The sequence below is a fragment of the Scyliorhinus canicula genome, chromosome 4, assembly GCF_902713615.1.
Source record: "Scyliorhinus canicula chromosome 4, sScyCan1.1, whole genome shotgun sequence".
Lineage (NCBI taxonomy): Eukaryota > Metazoa > Chordata > Chondrichthyes > Carcharhiniformes > Scyliorhinidae > Scyliorhinus > Scyliorhinus canicula.
Genome location: NC_052149.1, coordinates 24,611,295 through 24,632,401, shown reverse-complemented (window position 1 = coordinate 24,632,401; position 21,107 = coordinate 24,611,295). Strand labels below are relative to the sequence as shown.

Here is a 21,107-nt window from a genome sequence, read left to right as displayed (position 1 = left end):
GGGTGGGCAGTGGGATCCGGTTGGGCAGTGGGATCCGGGTGGGCAGTGGGATCAGGGTGGACAGTGGGATCCGGCTGGGCAGTGGGATCCGGGTGGGCAGTGGGATCCGGGTGGGCAGTGGGATCCGGGTGGGCAGTGGGATCCGGCTGGGCAGTGGGATCCGGGTGGGCAGTGGGATCCGGGTGGGCAGTGGGAAGCGGTTGGGCTGTGGGATCCGGGTGGGCAGTGGGATCCGGCTGGGCAGTGGGAAGCGGTTGGGCAGTGGGATCCGGGTGGGCAGTGGGATCCGGGTGGGCAGTGGGATCCGGGTGGGCAGTGGGATCCGGGTGGGCAGTGGGATCCGGGTGGGCAGTGGGAAGCGGTTGGGCAGTGGGATCCGGGTGGGCAGCGGTTGGGCAGTGGGATCCGGGTGGGCAGTGGGATCGGGGTGGGCAGTGGGATCCGGCTGGGCAGTGGGAAGCGGTTGGGCAGTGGGATGCGGTTGGGCAGTGGGATCCGGGTGGGCAGTGGGATCCGGGTGGGCAGTGGGATGCGGTTGGGCAGTGGGATCCGGGTGGGCAGTGGGATCCGGGTGGGCAGTGGGAAGCGGTTGGGCAGTGGGATGCGGTTGGGCAGTGGGATCCGGGTGGGCAGTGGGATGTGGTTGGGCAGTGGGAAGCGGTTGGGCAGTGGGAAGCAGTTGGGCAGTGGGAAGCCGGTGGGCAGTGGGATCCGGGTGGGCAGTGGGATCCGGCTGGGCAGTGGGATCCGGGTGGGCAGTGGGATCCGGGTGGGCAGTGGGAAGCGGTTGGGCAGTGGGATCCGGGTGGGCAGTGGGATCCGGGTGGGCAGTGGGATGCGGGTGGGCAGTGGGATGCGGGTGGGCAGTGGGATCCGGGTGGGCAGTGGGATCCGGGTGGGCAGTGGGATCCGGTTGGGCAGTGGGATCCGGGTGGGCAGTGGGATCAGGGTGGACAGTGGGATCCGGCTGGGCAGTGGGATCCGGGTGGGCAGTGGGATCCGGGTGGGCAGTGGGATCCGGCTGGGCAGTGGGATCCGGCTGGGCAGTGGGATCCGGGTGGGCAGTGGGAAGCGGTTGGGCTGTGGGATCCGGGTGGGCAGTGGGATCCGGCTGGGCAGTGGGAAGCGGTTGGGCAGTGGGATCCGGGTGGGCAGTGGGATCCGGGTGGGCAGTGGGATCCGGGTGGGCAGTGGGATCCGGGTGGGCAGTGGGAAGCGGTTGGGCAGTGGGATCCGGGTGGGCAGCGGTTGGGCAGTGGGATCCGGGTGGGCAGTGGGATCGGGGTGGGCAGTGGGATCCGGCTGGGCAGTGGGAAGCGGTTGGGCAGTGGGATGCGGTTGGGCAGTGGGATGCGGTTGGGCAGTGGGATCCGGGTGGGCAGTGGGATCCGGGTGGGCAGTGGGATCCGGGTGGGCAGTGGGAAGCGGTTGGGCAGTGGGATCCGGGTGGGCAGCGGTTGGGCAGTGGGATCCGGGTGGGCAGTGGGATCGGGGTGGGCAGTGGGATCCGGCTGGGCAGTGGGAAGCGGTTGGGCAGTGGGATGCGGTTGGGCAGTGGGATGCGGTTGGGCAGTGGGATCCGGGTGGGCAGTGGGATCCGGGTGGGCAGTGGGATGCGGTTGGGCAGTGGGATCCGGGTGGGCAGTGGGATCCGGGTGGGCAGTGGGAAGCGGTTGGGCAGTGGGATGCGGTTGGGCAGTGGGATCCGGGTGGGCAGTGGGATGTGGTTGGGCAGTGGGAAGCGGTTGGGCAGTGGGAAGCAGTTGGGCAGTGGGAAGCCGGTGGGCAGTGGGATCCGGGTGGGCAGTGGGATCCGGCTGGGCAGTGGGATCCGGGTGGGCAGTGGGATCCGGGTGGGCAGTGGGAAGCGGTTGGGCAGTGGGATCCGGGTGGGCAGTGGGATCCGGGTGGGCAGTGGGATGCGGGTGGGCAGTGGGATGCGGGTGGGCAGTGGGATCCGGGTGGGCAGTGGGATCCGGGTGGGCAGTGGGATCCGGTTGGGCAGTGGGATCCGGGTGGGCAGTGGGATCAGGGTGGGCAGTGGGATCCGGCTGGGCAGTGGGATCCGGGTGGGCAGTGGGATCCGGGTGGGCAGTGGGATCCGGCTGGGCAGTGGGATCCGGCTGGGCAGTGGGATCCGGGTGGGCAGTGGGAAGCGGTTGGGCTGTGGGATCCGGGTGGGCAGTGGGATCCGGCTGGGCAGTGGGAAGCGGTTGGGCAGTGGGATCCGGGTGGGCAGTGGGATCCGGGTGGGCAGTGGGATCCGGGTGGGCAGTGGGATCCGGGTGGGCAGTGGGAAGCGGTTGGGCAGTGGGATCCGGGTGGGCAGCGGTTGGGCAGTGGGATCCGGGTGGGCAGTGGGATCGGGGTGGGCAGTGGGATCCGGCTGGGCAGTGGGAAGCGGTTGGGCAGTGGGATGCGGTTGGGCAGTGGGATGCGGTTGGGCAGTGGGATCCGGGTGGGCAGTGGGATCCGGGTGGGCAGTGGGATGCGGTTGGGCAGTGGGATCCGGGTGGGCAGTGGGATCCGGGTGGGCAGTGGGAAGCGGTTGGGCAGTGGGATGCGGTTGGGCAGTGGGATCCGGGTGGGCAGTGGGATGTGGTTGGGCAGTGGGAAGCGGTTGGGCAGTGGGAAGCAGTTGGGCAGTGGGAAGCCGGTGGGCAGTGGGATCCGGGTGGGCAGTGGGATGCGGGTGGGCAGTGGGAAGCGGGTGGGCAGTGGGATCCGGGTGGGCAGTGGGAAGCGGTTGGGCAGTGGGATCCGGGTGGGCAGTGGGAAGCGGTTGGGCAGTGGGATCCGGGTGGGCAGTGGGAAGCGGTTGGGCAGTGGGATCCGGGTGGGCAGTGGGATCCGGGTGGGCAGTGGGATCCGGGTGGGCAGTGGGATCCGGGTGGGCAGTGGGACCCGGGTGGGCAGTGGGAAGCGGTTGGGCTGTGGGATCCGGGTGGGCAGTGGGATGCGGGTGGGCAGTGGGATGCGGTTGGGCAGTGGGATGCGGGTGGGCAGTGGGATCCGGGTGGGCAGTGGGACCCGGGTGGGCAGTGGCAAGCGGTTGGGCTGTGGGATCCGGGTGGGCAGTGGGATGCGGGTGGGCAGTGGGATCCGGGTGGGCAGTGGGATCTGGGTGGGCAGTGGGAAGCGGTTGGGCAGTGGGATCCGGGTGGGCAGTGGGATCCGGGTGGGCAGTGGAACCCGGGTTGGCAGTGGGAAGCGGTTGGGCAGTGGGATCCGGGTGGGCAGTGGGATCCGGGTGGGCAGTGGGATCCGGGTGGGCAGTGGGATCCGGGTGGGCAGTGGGATCCGGGTGGGCAGTGGGAAGCGGTTGGGCAGTGGGATCCGGGTGGGCAGTGGGATCCAGGTGGGCAGTGGGATCCGGTTGGGCAGTGGGATCCAGTTTATTATTATTGGTGAGGTCTATGAATAGTATTAATTGAATTTAATTGCCACCAGCTGCTGTGATTACCATCACCAGCTCTTCCTGAGCTGCTGGTGAAAAAGCAAATCAGAGAAACAAAGAGAGAGTATGAAAAGAAGTTGGCAGCTAACATAAAGGGGAATGCCAAAGTTTGCTATGGGAAAATAAACAGTAAAAGGTGGTAAAAAGGAATTGAACCAAAGAGGTTTTATGCATGAAGACAGAGCCCATAGCCGAGGCATTAAATTAATACTTTGCATCTGTGTTTACCAAGGAAAAAGATGCTACCCAGGCCACAGTGAAAGAGGCAATTCTGATATGAGAAGGTGCAACATTGGTAAGGAGGTGGTATTGGATAGGCTGCCCGCACAGAAAGTTGATAGTGCACCCCAGAATCATATAATAATGCAGTACACAAGAGACCCTTTGGCCCATCAAGTCTGCACCCATGCAGGCCCTGACCTGCCCACCTAATCTCACTTGTCAGCACATGGCCCAGAGCCTTGAATGCTATGATGTGCCAGGTAGTTTTTAAAGGATGTGAGGCAACCCGCCTCTACCACCCTCCCAGGCAGTGCATTCCAGACCGTCATCACCCTCTGGGTAAAGCGTTTTCCCTCAAATCCCTCCTAAACCTCCTGTCCCTCACCTTGAACTTATGTCCCCTTGTGACTGACCCTTCAACTAAGGGGAACGGCTGTTCCCTCTCCACCCTGTCCATGCCTCTCATAATCTTGTACACCTCAGTCAGGTCACCTCTCAGTCTTCTCTACTCCAGCGAGAACAACCCAAGCCTATCCAACCTCTCTTCATAACTTAAATGTACCATCACAGGCAACATCCTGGTGAATCTCCTCTGCACCCCCTCCAGTACAATCACACCCTTCTGATAATGAGGCGACCAGAATTGCACACAGTGCTCCAGCTGTAGCCTCACCAAAGTTCCATACAGCACGATCATGACCTCCCTGCTTTTGTAATCTATGCCTCGATTGATAAAGGCAAGTGTCCCATTTGCCTTTTTCGTCACCCTATTAACCTGCCCTTCTGCCTTCAGAGATCTATAGACAAACATGCCAAGGTTCGCTTGTTCCACGGAACTTCCCAGTGTCAGGCCATTCAGTGAATATTTCCTTGTCAAATTGCTCCTTCCAAAGTGTATCACCTCAGACTTTTCAGGGTTAAATTCCATCTGCCACTTGTCTGCCCAGTTGACCATCCCGTCTACATCTTCCTGTAACCCAAGACTCCCGGCCTCGCTGTTAACCACCCGGCCTATCTTTGTGTCATCCTCAAATTTTCTGATCCTAGTCCCCACATAGTCATCTATGTTGTTTATATAAATGACAAACAATAGGGGACCCAGCACAGATCCCTGTGATACCCCACTGGACACTGGCTTCCAGTCACTAAAGCAGTCGTCTGTGTTCATCCTCTGGCTCCAACAACTAAGCCAATTTTGAATCCATCTTATCAAGTTACCCTGTATCCCACGTGCATTTTCCTTCTTCATAAGTCTCCCATGTGGGAACCTTGTCAAAGACTTTGCTGAAATCCATGTCAACTCCACTACTCTCATCTACACACCTGGTCACATGCTCAAAATATTCAATTACATTTCTTAGGCATGTAATCCCTCTGACAAAATCATGCTGACTGCTCCTGATCAAACTTTGCCTCTCCAAGCGGAGGTGGATCCTCTCCTTCAGAGTTTTCTCCAATAGTTTCCCTGCCACTGTCCCTGTCATTGTTCTGTAGTTCTCTGGCTTATCTCTACAGTCTTTCTTAAATAGTGGGACCACGTTAGCTGTTCTCAAGTCCTCTGGCACCTTCCCTGTGACCAGAGAGGAATTAACAATTTTGATTGGAGTCCCTGCAATCTCCTCCCTTGTGCCACTCAAGAGTTAAGCCCAAGGATAAAGGTTATTGTGTCCAGTTCTGAGCTTCACACTTTAGGAAGCGAATGAAGGCATAGGAGAGAATGCAGAAAAGATTCACGTGAATAGTTCCAGAGGTGAGGAACGTCAATTCTGAAGAATAGATTGGAGAGGTTAGGAATAATTCCCTTAGAGAAAAGAAGGCTGAGAGGTAATTTAATAGGAGTGAGAATTCTGAGGGGCCTGGGCGGAGTAGATAGGGAAAAACTGTTCCCACTCGTGAAAGTCCGAGAACGAGAGGGCACAGATTGAATTTGCAAAAAAGAGTAAGTGTGGCATGAGAGCAAACAGTTTCACACAGCAACTGGTTAAGTTCTGGAATGCACAGCCCGAGAGTGGGATGGAGGCAGGATCAAGCATTCAAAGTTTCAGATAACACATTTCAGATAACACTATAATCTGAAAAGGAAGAATGGGCAGAGTTATGGGGAGAAGGCAGTGGAATGGCATGAGGTGAATTGGGCATTCGGAGAGCTAGTACAGGTACGATGGGCCAAATGACCTCCTCCAGTGTTTAACAATTGCGTGATCCAGTGCCATGCGGCCCACTGTTCCAGCCAGTGCCGCCCTCTGCATCATCCAGTGCCGTGGTCCACTGCTCCAGCTAGTGCTGCATGGTCCACTGCATCACCCAGTGCCACGGTCCACTGCTCCAGCTAGTACTGCATGGTCCACTGCATCATCCAGTGCCACGGTCCACTGCTCCAGCTAGTGCTGCATGGTCCACTGCATCACCCAGTGCCACGGTCCACTGCTCCAGCTAGTACTGCATGGTCCACTGCATCATCCAGTGCCACGGTCCACTGCTCCAGCTAGTGCTGCATGGTCCACTGCATCACCCAGTGCCACGGTCCACTGCTCCAGCTAGTGCTGCATGGTCCACTGCATCACCCAGTGCCACGGTCCACTGCTCCAGCTAGTGCTGCATGGTCCACTGCATCACCCAGTGCCACGGTCCACTGCTCCAGCTAGTGCTGCATGGTCCACTGCATCACCCAGTGCCACGGTCCACTGCTCCAGCTAGTGCTGCATGGTCCACTGCATCACCCAGTGCCACGGTCCACTGCTCCAGCTAGTGCTGCATGGTCCACTGCATCACCCAGTGCCACGGTCCACTGCTCCAGCTAGTGCTGCATGGTCCACTGCATCACCCAGTGCCACGGTCCACTGCTCCAGCTAGTGCTGCATGGTCCACTGCATCACCCAGTGCCACGGTCCACTGCTCCAGCTAGTGCTGCATGGTCCACTGCATCACCCAGTGCCACGGTCCACTGCTCCAGCTAGTGCTGCATGGTCCACTGCATCACCCAGTGCCACGGTCCACTGCTCCAGCTAGTGCTGCATGGTCCACTGCATCACCCAGTGTCACGGTCCACTGCTCCAGCTAGTGCTGCATGGTCCACTGCATCACCCAGTGCCACGGTCCACTGCTCCAGCTAGTGCTGCATGGTCCACTGCATCACCCAGTGCCACGGTCCACTGCTCCAGCTAGTACTGCATGGTCCACTGCATCACCCAGTGCCACGGTCCACTGCTCCAGCTAGTGCTGCATGGTCCACTGCATCACCCAGTGCCACGGTCCACTGCTCCAGCTAGTGCTGCATGGTCCACTGCATCATCCAGTGCCACGGTCCACTGCTCCAGCTAGTGCTGCATGGTCCACTGCATCACCCAGTGCCACGGTCCACTGCTCCAGCTAGTGCTGCATGGTCCACTGCATCACCCAGTGCCACGGTCCACTGCTCCAGCTAGTGCTGCATGGTCCACTGCATCACCCAGTGCCACGGTCCACTGCTCCAGCTAGTGCTGCATGGTCCACTGCATCACCCAGTGCCACGGTCCACTGCTCCAGCTAGTGCTGCATGGTCCACTGCATCACCCAGTGCCACGGTCCACTGCTCCAGCTAGTGCTGCATGGTCCACTTCATCATCCAGTGCCACGGTCCACTGCTCCAGCTAGTGCTGCATGGTCCACTGCATCACCCAGTGCCACGGTCCACTGCATAACCTGGTGTCACAGCCCATCCTGCAATGCACCCTGCCACCCAGTGTGACAGCGCCTTTCAGAGATAATCTCTTAATAAACAGCTGCAACCCATTTGTAACACAATCAATAAAATATTAAAATGTTGGGGGCGATTCTCCGAGTCCCGCACCGGGCCGGAAAATCGCCGCAACCGCGCCCCGACGGCGCGCGCGATTCTTCGAGGTGCCATTTGCGGCGGTGCGTTTGGCACGACGCCAGCCGTAGGCCGCTGGAATTGGCGGGGCCGCCGATTCTTTGGCCCGGATGGGCCGAGCGGCCACGACAGTGTCCCGCCGGCGCCGTTCACCCCTGGTCGCTGCCGGCAGGAACTCTGCGTGAACAGTCGGGGGGGGGGGGGGGGGGGGGGGGGGGGGGGGGGGGGGGGGCGCGGCATCCGATGGAAGATGGAGTTTGGCCCACGATCGGGGCCCACCAATCGGCGGGCTGGCCTCTCTCCCCCCCCCCCCCCCCCCCCCAGGCCCACTTCATGGCGCGGCCGGTCCCTGAACACCGACGCCATGTTGAGTCGGGGCCGGTGCGCTAAAGAAGTCCCCCGCGCGTGCGCAGGTTTGCGCGGCCCAACTGTGCATGCGCGGGTTTGGCGCGGCGCCCATTTGGCGCCAGGAATGGAGGCTGGAGTGGTTCTGTGCTGGCCCCCTGTGGGTGTCAGAATCGGTCGTATCCGGGCCCAGTTCGCGCCGTTGTTAAAGCGAACACTTGGGCTCCATATTGGAGAATCGCCCCCATTACCCGATAACCTTTTCTGTCTCTAAACTTTTCACACTTCAACACGGGACAAATCATGAGGATGCAATATGTGATTACAGAATCTACATGGCCTCAATAATTGCTACATCAATGTCACAATTAATGTTTGGTCACTCGGCACAGGATATATTTAACACAGTTTTCCCTGCTGTCAGAAATGAGAATCTTCTCTAAAGTTACCGCGGTTTACACATGAATCCAGTTTCAAGCAGAGAACAATCTTTACCTACTGCAAAAAAGCAGAGTCCTATAATGTACTCTTTGTTGGCCATGATTCCACCAATGATGCGCTGGAAGAAGTCACTCTCCTTGACCACATTAATAAGGACAGTCAGGAAGTGGGAGTAGCAGGCGGGGCTCCGAGGAACACAGCGATTGAAGAGCGGGAACGACTGGCTGAAAGAGAAAAACAGTGGAATTGTAAATAACCAAACGCGCCACAGTATAAAGAAAAAAACAACTTACATTTATGCGGCGCCTTTCATTACCTCCCATCAGCATCTGTCTTGAAGTGTGGTCACTGTTGGAATGTGGGGAAATGCTGCAGAGCACAGCAAGCTCCCAACAACAACAGTGAGATCAGTGAGCAGAGGATCTGTTCCATTGGTGTTGGTTGAGGGATAAGTGATGGCCGGGACAGGAGTGCTCTGGCATCCCTCACGTTCACCTGAGAGAGTGAACAGGAACTCACTTCGCCACGTCTGAAAGACCTCCGACAGCGCAGCACTCCCTCAGTGCTGGACTGATTGGTCAGCTTGGATTCTGTACTTAAGCCTCTCGAGTGGGACTTGGACAACAATCCCGTAACTCAGGTGTGAGTAGAAATGTATTAAACCTTTGTTTAAAATAAATTTCTAAGATACCTGTAAGTTGGTTGGATAGCAATAAGCTGCTGATGTGCCTATCCCTATCCGGGAAGCCATTATTCCATTAAAACATTTATTTTTTTTTTTTTTTTTTTTTTAAGAGTGCCCAATTCTTTTTTTCCAATTAAGGGACAATTTAGCATGGCCAATCCACCTATCCTGCAGATCTTTGGGTTGTGGGGGTGAGACCCACGCAGACACGAGGAGAATGTGTAGACTTCACACGGACAGTGACCCGGGGCCAGGATCGAACCCGTGTCCTCAGTGCTGTGAGGCAGCTGTGGTAACCACTGCCCCACCGTACCGCCCCTGAAACCATTCTGCTGAATGTGAACTTCATATATTTTGTTGAATAATAGCTCAACATATTCAATTCAAGCTCAAGGTTCCCATGCATTTATTTAACAAATGGAATGACACAAAGTCTGCGATTTCTGAGTGCAAATGATCAATGTAAACATACTACAGGAAACCATTGACTCCGAATCGTTCTTTATTACAGGTATATAAAATGGCACAAGATAACTTCAAAAGGTCTAATCACAGAGGAATGTACGAAGGTACAATTAAATGTATGGCTTCAGCTTGTCTAGGCAGGATGTGCTTCTCCGAACGGTAAACAAACCTTCATTATGAACCATAATCGACTGAATAAACTCACCTTGGAGGGATTGGTAACTTGGGACAGAGGTGAGCTGCTTTGGAAGGCTCTGTGTAGTCGGAGATGTTTAAACTGTACACACATAAATAGGAACCTAAGCAGCAACACAAAGAGTAGTTTACTCACACCAGAAACTCAGCTTAAGAAGCAGTTTTTAAATGTTCGATTGGTAAAACACAACTGTGTTGCTCGTTTTGGATTTGGATTGGATTTGTTCATTGTCACGTGCACTGAGGTACAGTAAAAAGTACTTTTCTGCGAGCAGCTCAAACAGATCATTTTGTTCATGAAAAGAAAAGAAGATACTTTGTTCTCTCCAGATGCCACTGTGGCAGAGCTCTGCTGTTCAATGTTACTCACGGTTTTGTACAATGAATAACAAATTACGTTACACATACAACATGCATAAACATACACACACAACATACCAGTTTACAACCCCTCTCAGCCTATTTCTTGAGCGATTTGAAGAACTCACTTTCTACTAAACATGATTAAAAAATGGAACACTTTAAGGGCGGCACGGTGGCGGAGTGGTTAGCACTGCTGCGTCTCGGCGCCGAGGACCCGGGTTCGAATCCCGGCCCCGGGTCACTGTCCGTGTGGAGTTTGCACATTCTCCCCGTGTTTGCGTGGGTCTCGCCCCCACAAAACATCAAAAACAATGTGCAGGGTAGGTGGGATTGGTCACTCTAAATAGCCTCTTAATTGGGAAAAAGAAAGAATTGGGTACGCTAAATTTATTTTTAAAAAGTGGAACGCTTTAGAAATAGAATGCAGACACTACTATCAGGTAGTTATCGGTGCAGGTTTGGAAGGGTAGCAGTTGCCACAGAGTCAGAAGAACAAAAGGTGGTTATTTGGCGCTATGAGTTCAAGCTGGCTGTTGTCTGACGAGAAGCAGCATGTAGTCCCACCACTGCCCAGATAGGCACCCTTGTAAATTTGTTACAAGAACTCTCTTTAAATCAGATCTTGAAGGGGGCACTGCTGCCTTTAGGAAGGGGGAGTGCCCTAATCCTTGCGGTGACAGGGAGGCCGGGAGTGGCCTAACGTCTGTTAGGGGGTTGGGGGGGGGGGGGGGGGGGGCAATTGGCCCAATGCTCGTTTGGACGGGGGAGTTTCATGATGTTTGTGGGTGGTCCTCTGTGTCCATGGTGGGGTAGGGGAGGGAATTAATTTCTTGTGCTGGTCAGGGCGGATCTCTGTGGAGCCGGCCTTGTCGGCTCTATCAGGACCCTCCCCGCCCTGCCAGAGTGACACCCCAAACCACACCGGCCCCCAGATTCTCTGTGCACAGAGTGCGGGCCAGAGGATCTGGAGAGAAAGCTCGGCTGAGCAGCTGGAGATCAACACGTCACTTTTCGCACTCAAACCGACAGATTTTGGGACGATTCCACCCACTGAAACAGATTTTGGTGTAGGGAAGCAGAACTGACTGCCTCTGGTCACAATCTATCTGAAAGGTGCCTTCCTCCTTTACCCACTGAAATTTTAACGCTCTTCCTTTTGGTTTCAATTTGCTGATATGAAAACCTTGTTCTTTTTTTTGCCTCTTTCGGCAACAGAAGAAAAATGTCATCAGCGCAACTCTTATCCTAATAGTGATGCTGCACTTCCTGAACACTCACCAGAGTGTGGTGCTGTACCGTTGCAATCTGATTTTCATTCACAAGTTAGTGAAACGAGTGCTGTGTGTTTCTATGTCCCTGTTGTGCTACCAGCTGGTTGAACAGGGTATCTCAAGACAAACAATCTGTATCCAGGTTAAAGGCCACTAATGAATTGGCGTGCTCAACAGAACTGGGTAAAACAGCATATATGTAGTGAGTACAAAGGGTGAAAAGTGCAAACCATCACTTTTAAATGGCAGTCGGATCACCTGGTAAAGGTGTCACAAGTCACTCCTATCACAGTGCTCCAGGTCTGTAACTTCCTACTCCTTTACCAGTGACTATAGCGCACCCTCTAAATATTGCTTCACCTAAACCATGGCTCAATCGCCACCTTCCGAAGGGGCATAATGGACGGGCAATAAAAGCTGGCCTTGCAGCACAGAATGAATAATAAAAAAACAACATCAATCATCACTGATGAAATTGATGTCAAAACAGCCACTGTACACCGAGATGTTTGGTGCCAAGGTATCAGGTTGTGAAATGCTGCTGGAAAATAGCTTTACTAAACAGTCCAACGGAAGTGGAGACGTGGTCAGCTTCCATTTCTCTGCCGTTGGCTGTGCTGCGAGTTTCAGGACCATTCCATGTGTCACAATTTTGCAAACCAATCACACCGTATTGGAACTGAAACAGCTGCTTCGCACAGCACATGCTCTTGTGAGTTGTGAGGTGAATCACACACGTAACGTGTATCTTTCATAAGAAAATGTTAAGTTAGATTGCCAGATGAATGCAAACGACCTTCCAACCTTTATAAGCAAACATATTCTGAAAACATTTTCGGTTGCCTTTTGCTAGCTCCATTTCCTCAACTTCAACACAACCGTGGCCGGAATTCTCCAGCCGTTGGGATTCTTTTTGCCCGTCGGCAGTGCACCCCCACTCGGAGGCATGGGTTGCCTTCAACGGGAGGTCCCATTGACAAGCGGTGGCAGCAGAGAATTCCGCCGCCAGTGAACTGCGCCCCACCGAGAAAGACGTGGCTGGAGGAACGGAAATTCTGGCCCCATATCATGAACCCTGGCAGAAGTTTAAAAAAAAAAACAATTCTAATTTAGGGGCAGTTCAGCGCGGCCAATCCACCTACCCCCCCCCCCCCCCCCCCCCCCCCATATCTTTTTGGGCTGTGGAGGTGAGATCCACGCAGGCACGGGAAGAATTTGTAAACTCCACACGGACAGTGACCTGGGGCCGGGATCGAACCCAGGACCTCGGTGTCGTGAGGTAGTAGTGCTAACCACTGTGCCACCGTGCCGCCCATCCTGGCAGAACTTGACCCAGAGATTAATGGGAAGGGGGGGGGGGTTGAAGAAAACAGCATTGATGCATTTGATGGAAAGCCTGGTAAGTCCACGAGGGGGAAAGAATAGGTGGGCATGACAATAGGTGGGCATGTCAGTAGGTGGGCATGTCAGTAGATGGGCATGTCAGTAGGTGGGCATGTCAGTAGGTGGGCATGTCAATAGGTGGGCATGTCAGTAGGTGGGCATGTCAGTAGGTGGGCATGTCAGTAGGTGGGCATGTCAGTAGGTGGGCATGTCAGTAGGTGGGCATGTCAATAGGTGGGCATGTCAATAGGTGGGCATGTCAATAGGTGGGCATGTCAGTAGGTGGGCATGTCAGTAGGTGGGCATGTCAATAGGTGGGCATGTCAATAGGTGGGCATGTCAATAGGTGGGCATGTCAGTAGGTGGGCATGTCAGTAGGTGGGCATGTCAGTAGGTGGGCATGTCAGTAGGTGGGCATGTCAGTAGGTGGGCATGTCAGTAGGTGGGCATGTCAGTAGGTGGGCATGTCAGTAGGTGGGCATGTCAGTAGGTGGGCATGTCAGTAGGTGGGCATGTCAGTAGGTGGGCATGTCAATAGGTGGGCATGTCAATAGGCGGGCATGTCAGTAGGTGGGCATGAAGTAAATAGGCTGGAAGGTGATTCATGTGTACCAATGACACCAGCATGGCATGCAACAGCGAGACTGAGTGACCTGTTTATGTGCTGTAATTTCAATCTAACTGCACTTACCATTGTACTGGGCAAAATGTTTCAGCTCTTCTAGTCCATTCAGCTGCTCCTGAGGACAGCCAGACACACAAATAGACAATGAATTTATTTTATGGTTCTTAATCTCCACATTGCAGGTGTTCAGAAAGAATACGTGTCTGTTTGGAGACAAAATACTTCATTAATGTCTGAAAAGTAGCACTTTTAAAATCCAAGCCAGGCCCAGAACTAGTTTCCTGTCAACGAGTGAGCTTGTTAGCACAAGCTTTGTTGAGTCTAGTGATCGGTTTCATTGACACACATATAATGAAATGAAAATTGCTTATTGTCATGAGTAGGCTTCAATGAAGTTACTGTGAAAAGCCTCTAGTCACCACATTCCGGCACCTGCCCGGGGAGGCTGGTACGGGAATTGAACCGTGTTGCTGGCCTGCTTGGTCTGCTTTAAAAGCCAGCGATTTAGCCCAGTGAGCTAAACCAGCCCCGTATATATGTTTGCTCTCAGTAGCAGTGATTACAACAAGTCAAAGACTCTCCCGATATTGGCACGCACGAGGCAGGGAGAGTTATTTTTAAAAGTCTGGGACAGTGTGGTATCTGAAGAACTTTGTGGGCACAGCTGGGAGGGATTGCAGAGCGACCACGGGTTGTTCCTGGGGGACGCAGCTCTGCTCTATTCTGAAGGAAGACACAAGCTCCCTCAATGTTCCTGTTACAGGAGATTCCGTTCAAACAGAAACCGTTGACCTTTTACATATTCAATCGTTGAGATGTGATCGAAATGAAAGATCTTCAGTCAGTGGTTTTGTTCCTGGTGATGATGCGTGAGCCCGGAGTACAGTGTCGGGCTGCATTCACGCTTAGAGCAATAAGTGGTAGAATGTATCCCACCCAGTACCAGCCATTGGGGGAAGGAGGTGTGGTTCAGCTCCACAGGAAGTGAAATGGGATGGGCAGCTATCCAGCACTGCTTCAAATGTAACGCCTTTTATAACCAGCTGCAGGGCAGACTTGGCCAATGATGGGGAGGAGGCAGAGAAAGTCTTTTTAAATGGTAGGGAGAAGCCAAGCCCCCCCCCCCCCCCCCCCCCCCCCCCCACCCCACTGCCATCTCCTCTCCCCGCTCAGAAGGCTTTAGGTGCTGGCTGGGGATAGAACTCTGGCTTCACATTCCTTGCATGCAGTCAGAGTGTTGGAAGTTGTTGAAAGTGTCAAAGTTGATCCTGATTCAATTGAACCCTGATCGGGGCTGTTCACAGACAAGTGCGGAGGCAGGACTGCGACGGCGGTGGTGTGTTGCAGATCACTGAGGCAGTGGGAGTTGCTGTGGCAACGTGCATGTTGCAGCCTGGAGCTACGGATTGTAATGGTAGAGACTACCACTTTCTCTCCGCCACATGGATGACCGGGAATCTCTCCCGCTCTTACCCACCTGCCATTGGCGTGAGTTGGAAGATTTGAAGGTTGATATCAACCTGATTGAGCAGGGCTGTGGCAGCCCTTTCAGCATCCTGGCTGGGCCCACCCAGCTAACTCACTGTAAAATAGAGGTCAAGCAGGTGACTTTCCTGATTCAACTGGTCTAACCATCCCAGTCATCACACGGGGACTTGAGTCATCGAAAGGTCAGCAACACACAATGTTAACTCTCTTGACTGACCGGCTGAGTGTTTTCCAACATTTGATTTTTCATTTTATAGGCAGATTATGCAATATTTTGTTTTTTTGGGTTTGAGTCTCTTTCACTTTAACACAAGAACCCGTCGCCGGAGAAAGAAATGGATTCTTGGCCTTCCGCAAGAAATTCCTGTTTTATCAGCTTCATAGAATTTAGAATTTACAGTGCAGATGGAGGCCATTCGGCCCATCAAGTCTGCCGGCTCTTGGAAAGAGCCCCCTACCCAAGCCCACACCTCCACCCTATCCCCATAACCCAGTAACCCCCACCCAACACTAAGGGCAATTTTGGACACTCAGGGCAATTTAGCATGGCCAATCCACCTAACCTGCACATCTTTGGACTGTGGGAGGAAACCGGAGCACCCGGAGGACACCCACGCAGACAGGGAGAGAATGTGCAGACTCCACACAGTTGTTTCATCATAAGATCAGACAATTCCGCTCACAGCCATCAATTTGCGAGAGAGTCACACAATTTGATGTTTGCTCTCCTTCCCCATTCTGTCAATATTGCCTTCTGCTCAGCCTCACCCCTCAAGTACTTTAAGATATCCTTTTGTTAGCTAGGAAGACGGCAGAAATGCCAGTTGTTACCAGAATGGGCATTGAATGAAAACTAATCAGAGTCAATCTGCGGGGTCTAACCTTTCAAACACTGCTCGGCAGTTAACTGTCAGTCACCATAAACTGATGATGTGGAGATGCCGGCGTTGGACTGGGGTGAGCACAGTAAGAAGTCACCTGAGGAAGGAGCAGTGCTCCGAAAGCTCGTGTTTGAAACAAACCTGTTGGACTTTAACCTGGTGTTGTCAGACTTCTTACCATAAACTGATGCATTCTCCATGGCTCTACCAATCAGAGTGCACTTGCCAACCAATCAGCACCCTCTCCTCAAACAGCATAAAGTTGTTGTTTCCCCTGACATTGCTATTCTTGATGAGTACAAGATGAAAAAGCTTTGTCAAAGTGTATTTTTTCCAGCAACAGTAAAATATCTTCACCCCGCTCCTCCAGTAGCCTGTTCATCCCAAGCTGCGGGTGGATAATTATTCATCTCAGATCCAAAGGTGTCATTATTCAATAGGCATTTTATATATTGGTAATTCTCAGGGGCAAACATATTAAAAATGCTTTGCAGGTTTATATCAGGGAAGAGTTTGTTTGTGAGAGCAATCAGAAAGGCAAACTACATCAGTGCCAACTGTGGTATAAGCTTGGCTCAATAGCAGCGCCCTTATCTTGGGGTGGGAAGGTTGGAGGTTCAACCTTCACTGTAGAACTTGAAAAACATGATGTGCATGAACTATAGAGTGGTGATATTGATGGACTTTAATTACCTGGGTATCAATTGGGATAATGATTATTATTATAGAGTAAACGGTGAGACGAATTTCTGAACTGTGTTCAGGAGAACTTCCTTGATCAGAATGGCCCCCCGAGCCTACTCTGCCCTTTAGTAAGATCATGGCTGATCTGATAATAACCTCAAATCTGAATCCCACCCAACCCGGATAACATGTCATCCCCCTGCTCACCAAGAATCTATCCACCTCTGCCTTAAAAATATATGAAGGCTCTGCATCCACCACCTTTTCAGGAGGAGTTCCAAAGACTCACAACTCAATCAAGTCACTTCTTACCCCTCTAAACTTCAGCGGATGCAAGTCTAGCCTGGTCTAACCTTTCCTCATAAGACAACTCTCTTTCGACTGGCACGGGTAGTGCAAGGGGGGGGGGGGCAAGAAGGTTAATGGAATGATGGCCTTTATATCTAGAGGACTGGAGTATAAGGACACAGAGGTGCAACTTTACAAAGCCCTGGTTAGATCCCACTTGGAATCACTGCGAGCAATTCTGGGCAACTCACCTTAGTAAGGATATTTTGGCCTTGGAGGGAATGCAATGTAGCTTTACAAAAAAATGACACCTGGATTACAGAGATTAAGTTATGAGGAGAGATTACACAAATTGCACTTAGAATTTAGAAGGTTACGGATGATCTGTTCGAAGTATTAAAGATATTAACAGGAAATTACAGGATTGATAAAGGTAAACTGTTTCCACTGGTTGGGAGATTCTAGAATTAGGCGACATAGCCTAAAAATTAGAGGCAAACCATTCAGGAGAGATGTTAGGAAGCTCTTCGACGCACAAAGGGTGGCAGAGATTTGGAACTCTCCCCCACAAACGGCAATGGACACGAGATCAGTAGTTAATTTTAAATCTGAGACAGATAATGTTTTGTTAAGCAATGGTGTTAAGGGATACGAGCCATATGCAGTTAGGCCACAGATAGGCCATGATCTTATTGAATGGTGGGACAGGTTCGAGGGGCTGAATAACCTATGCCTGTACCTCTGTTCCAATGGTTAGTCCACCATAAGGGATCTTGGGCTTCAGAAATAGGGGGTAGAAAAGCAGTTATGCTGAACCTGCATAAAACTCTGGTTAGGCCCCAACAAGAGTATTGTGTCCAGTTCTTCTCACCACACTTTCGGAAAAAAGTGAAGACCCGTGAGGGTGAGCAAAATTACCCAAAGAGTTCCAGAGATGGAGCTATAGTTACAAGATTAGGTTGGAAGTGACTTTCAGGGTCACTTTGAGGTTTCAGTCCTTTCTGTGAAGAATTCTGATTTGGAAATTTCGCAGGCACTTTTGGTGCCTCTGAACTTTCCATTACTGGGGTGGAGACACCAGTATTTTTTACTTAAATCAATTCCTTGCTCATCAAATAGGTGAAGAGCTTTTACTCACAGGGACCAATCATAGACTGGCACACCGCCCCACATTGTAGATAAACTACACCGCCCGCAGAATCATTCCCCAATACAAAACCCACATGATTAATGGGTAATTTAGAAACAATACCAACAATAACAGATCTCTTCACTGGAGCACAATTTTACTTCACTCTTCACAATGGGATAGACACACACTTGCCCTCAATAGCCTTTACGACATCATTTGTCTGCTGCTAAATTTCGGAAAAAGGGTCTAAATTGTTTGCTGACTACAAGCTTTGAGCCAAACTCTTAGGATAACAACCTTTTTAGTTTCCTCCTGGGACATGAAATGTAGTGACTTCCCCTTCAAATATAAATCCCTTTTTTCTTCCAATTAAGGGGCAATTTAGCATGGCCAATCAAGCTACCCTGCACATCTTTTGGGTTGTGGGGGCGAAACCAACGCAGACACAGGGAGAATGTGCAAACTCCACATGGACAGTGACCCGGGAGCGGGTTGGAACCCAGGTCCTCGGTGCCGTGAGGCAGCAGTGCTAACCACTGTGTCACCTTGCTGCCCTCAAATATAAATCCTTTATAATACCCTGTATTTACACCCAGGATAAAAACATTAGAAGTGATTGGTTTCTCACAAGCTGCATTGTTTGCTGCAGCTTTCTTTGCATAAAGGCAAGTCATTGGTACCAACGCCATCTGTTTACTTCTTAATTTCCAACAGTTGGCCTTAAAATGTCCGACTTTATAACAACGAAGACTTGCCAGTCTCATTGACTTCCCCCCCGTATTCTACACTACCTATTTGACCACCTCGGGAAGAATGTGCTCTTTACTTCCAATATTATCTTTATTAAAGTTGAAATTCTGTTCACTAGCTGATCTACCAGACAGTCTACCTCTCCAGGTGATGTGTGGGTTTACAAACGGATGTCTACTGCCACCCAGCTGGGTCTATAACATAAGTCTACTGCCACCTAGCTGTCTTTGTGGTAATTGGTGCAGGCTTTCCCCCTCTAATTCTCCCCCTCCCCCGCCCCCACCCCACGGGTAAACAATCAAGTCTGAGTTGCTTGATTGACCACGGCTATCCTTTTACCAACCCAACCACCTTTTTGTGTTTTTGTAAAATGCAATGTGTGACAAAGGTCATTTGACACAGTATGTAAACAGTACATCGCACTGGTAAATCTTTTAAAAGATACCCACTTTCTGCTGCTCATGTCTTGCCCCGAGAGCGAGGCCCCCTTAATTGGAGAGTTTTTCTTTCCACAGATGTTTCCAAAGCTGTCGTAGCCAAAGATGAGTCTTTCTGCAGAACCGACTGTCACAGCATAGCCAGCTATAAACATCTGGGTGGAGAAAACACAATACCAGTCAAACCACTGTCAGTGGTTACGGACGCCTGGCCAGATCCTAACAGTGACTAAGATACTGGACCAGAACCACAAAGTTTCCTTTCATTTTAAGACTGTGCAGAAAAATCGATTCACTCCAGGAACGATTGTATGAGAAATAGGGCTTGGTTATTTTTACAAACAAAGCTTTATTATAACAAAAGAAAAACAATATTTAAATTTTTTAAACTTCAAATCTAATAAATACACACAATCTCCCATTAAACCACATGTAACACAAAAATACAGCTCTCAACACTTACACGGGCAGGCAAAAGTGATACTTGCATTTATAGAGCATTCTCTGTTGTTAGTCAACTTCCTTCAGCTTCCTTTTAGAATGCCTGTCTCTGAGGTAGCTTTTCATGAGGGCAGCTTTTAAGGGCAGCGTGGTAGCATTGTGGACAGCACAATTGCTTCACAGCTCCAGGGTCCCAGGTTCAATTCCGGCTTGGGTCACTGTCTGTGCGGAGTCTGCACATCCTCCCCGTGTGTGCGTGGGTTTCCTCCGGGTGCTCCGGTTTCCTCCCACAGTCCAAAGATGTGCAGGTTAGGTGGATTGGCCATGATAAATTGCCCTTAGTGTCCAAAATTGCCCTTAGTGTTGGGTGAGGTTACTGGGTTATGGGGATAGGGTGGAGGTGTTGACCTTGGGTAGGGTGCTCTTTCCAAGAGCCGGTGCAGACTCGATGGGCCGAATGGCCTCCTTCTGCACTGTAAATTCTATGATGATAATGACCTCTCCTGGTGGCTTTCCAAATCCCACTGTCCCCACCTGTTCAAACAGGATTCTTTTTCTCTCCGAGCTCCACCCAGGCTCCACCCAGCCCCTCAAACTATGGCTCTGTCCTGGGGTATCCATACTTGAACTCATCATTGCTATCAGGGCTTTTGATCGCCCACACCCGTTTACACAAACAAAATGGGACCGTGCTATGAATATGCAATTAACATTCAATTTACGGACAAAAGAGGCCATCAGACTCTGTAATGGGCTAATAGCTGGTCAGGTCAGAGTGTCCCAGGGGACCATGGTGCCGATGTCCCAGGTTCGACCGCGGCCCTGGGTCACTGTACGTGTGGAGTTTGCACATTCTCCCCGTGTTTGCGTGGGTTTGCCCCTTAATTGGAAAAATGAATTGGGCATTCTAAATTTATAAAAAGGAAAAAAAAAGATCAGAGTGTCCCAGAGGACACTGGACCTTGAGTGAATTATCCTGGCTGAACAAGGGTATTCTGTATTCCCATTAACACGTTTAAGTCTGGATGGGACAATGCAACTCAGGCCAGGTGTGGGTGTATACCTCTGACTCAGTGTTAGCAGTTTTAACCCCTAAATTGCCCACTACATCTCTGATCCTATTTCTGGATCCAATTTCCTAACACCTCCCTATCGTACCACAATAAAGAGGAAAAACAATTGTTCGATAGACATTTGGAGCCCCAAATAACATTCAAAAATTAATTGCAGTATAACCACCGCTTCCTATTGATTTTATCCCCATCTTTATACTTCCTTTTCTCACCCCCACCAACTCCTAGCCCTAAAGAAGGGCTGGGGTTCAGGGAAATAATCTTCTTTCTGATAAAGGAGAAAGATTGTTTTGTGGTTGCAGATACAAGAACAATTGTTCAAAGTTTTGTCTCAAGACACTATAGAATATTTATCTGCACTGCAATCAAAACTCCAATATGAGTTTTTACTTTCCAAAGTAAATATTGTCAAACGACTTTGGGTCTCAGCAATATACAGGCTGGGTTGATAAGTGGCTTTCACAACACACAAGTGCCAGACAGTGACCATCCCAACAAAAAAAATAGAGTCTATCCACTTCCCGCTGACATTTAATGGCATTACCAGCACTGAATCCCTCACCATCAACAGGTGTGAGGCAGGTTTTTGTTTTTTACACAGAGGGTGGTAAATATACGGAACGCACTG

General features: G+C 51.6%; 1 protein-coding gene across 2 annotated transcripts in view; it reads right to left on the bottom strand.

Moving 5' to 3' along the window:
* Nucleotides 1–21,107, bottom strand: part of LOC119964428 (choline transporter-like protein 3) — a 113,147-nt gene that overhangs the window by 55,272 nt on the left and 36,768 nt on the right. For both annotated transcript variants that reach the window (XM_038793893.1, XM_038793894.1), the window contains exons 3-6: nt 18,978–19,120; nt 13,372–13,508; nt 9,674–9,767; nt 8,373–8,542 (exon numbers count right to left, since the gene is read on the bottom strand). In XM_038793893.1, coding sequence (XP_038649821.1) covers nt 8,373–8,542; nt 9,674–9,767; nt 13,372–13,508; nt 18,978–19,120 — 544 coding nt within the window. The remainder of the gene's footprint in view (nt 1–8,372; nt 8,543–9,673; nt 9,768–13,371; nt 13,509–18,977; nt 19,121–21,107) is intronic.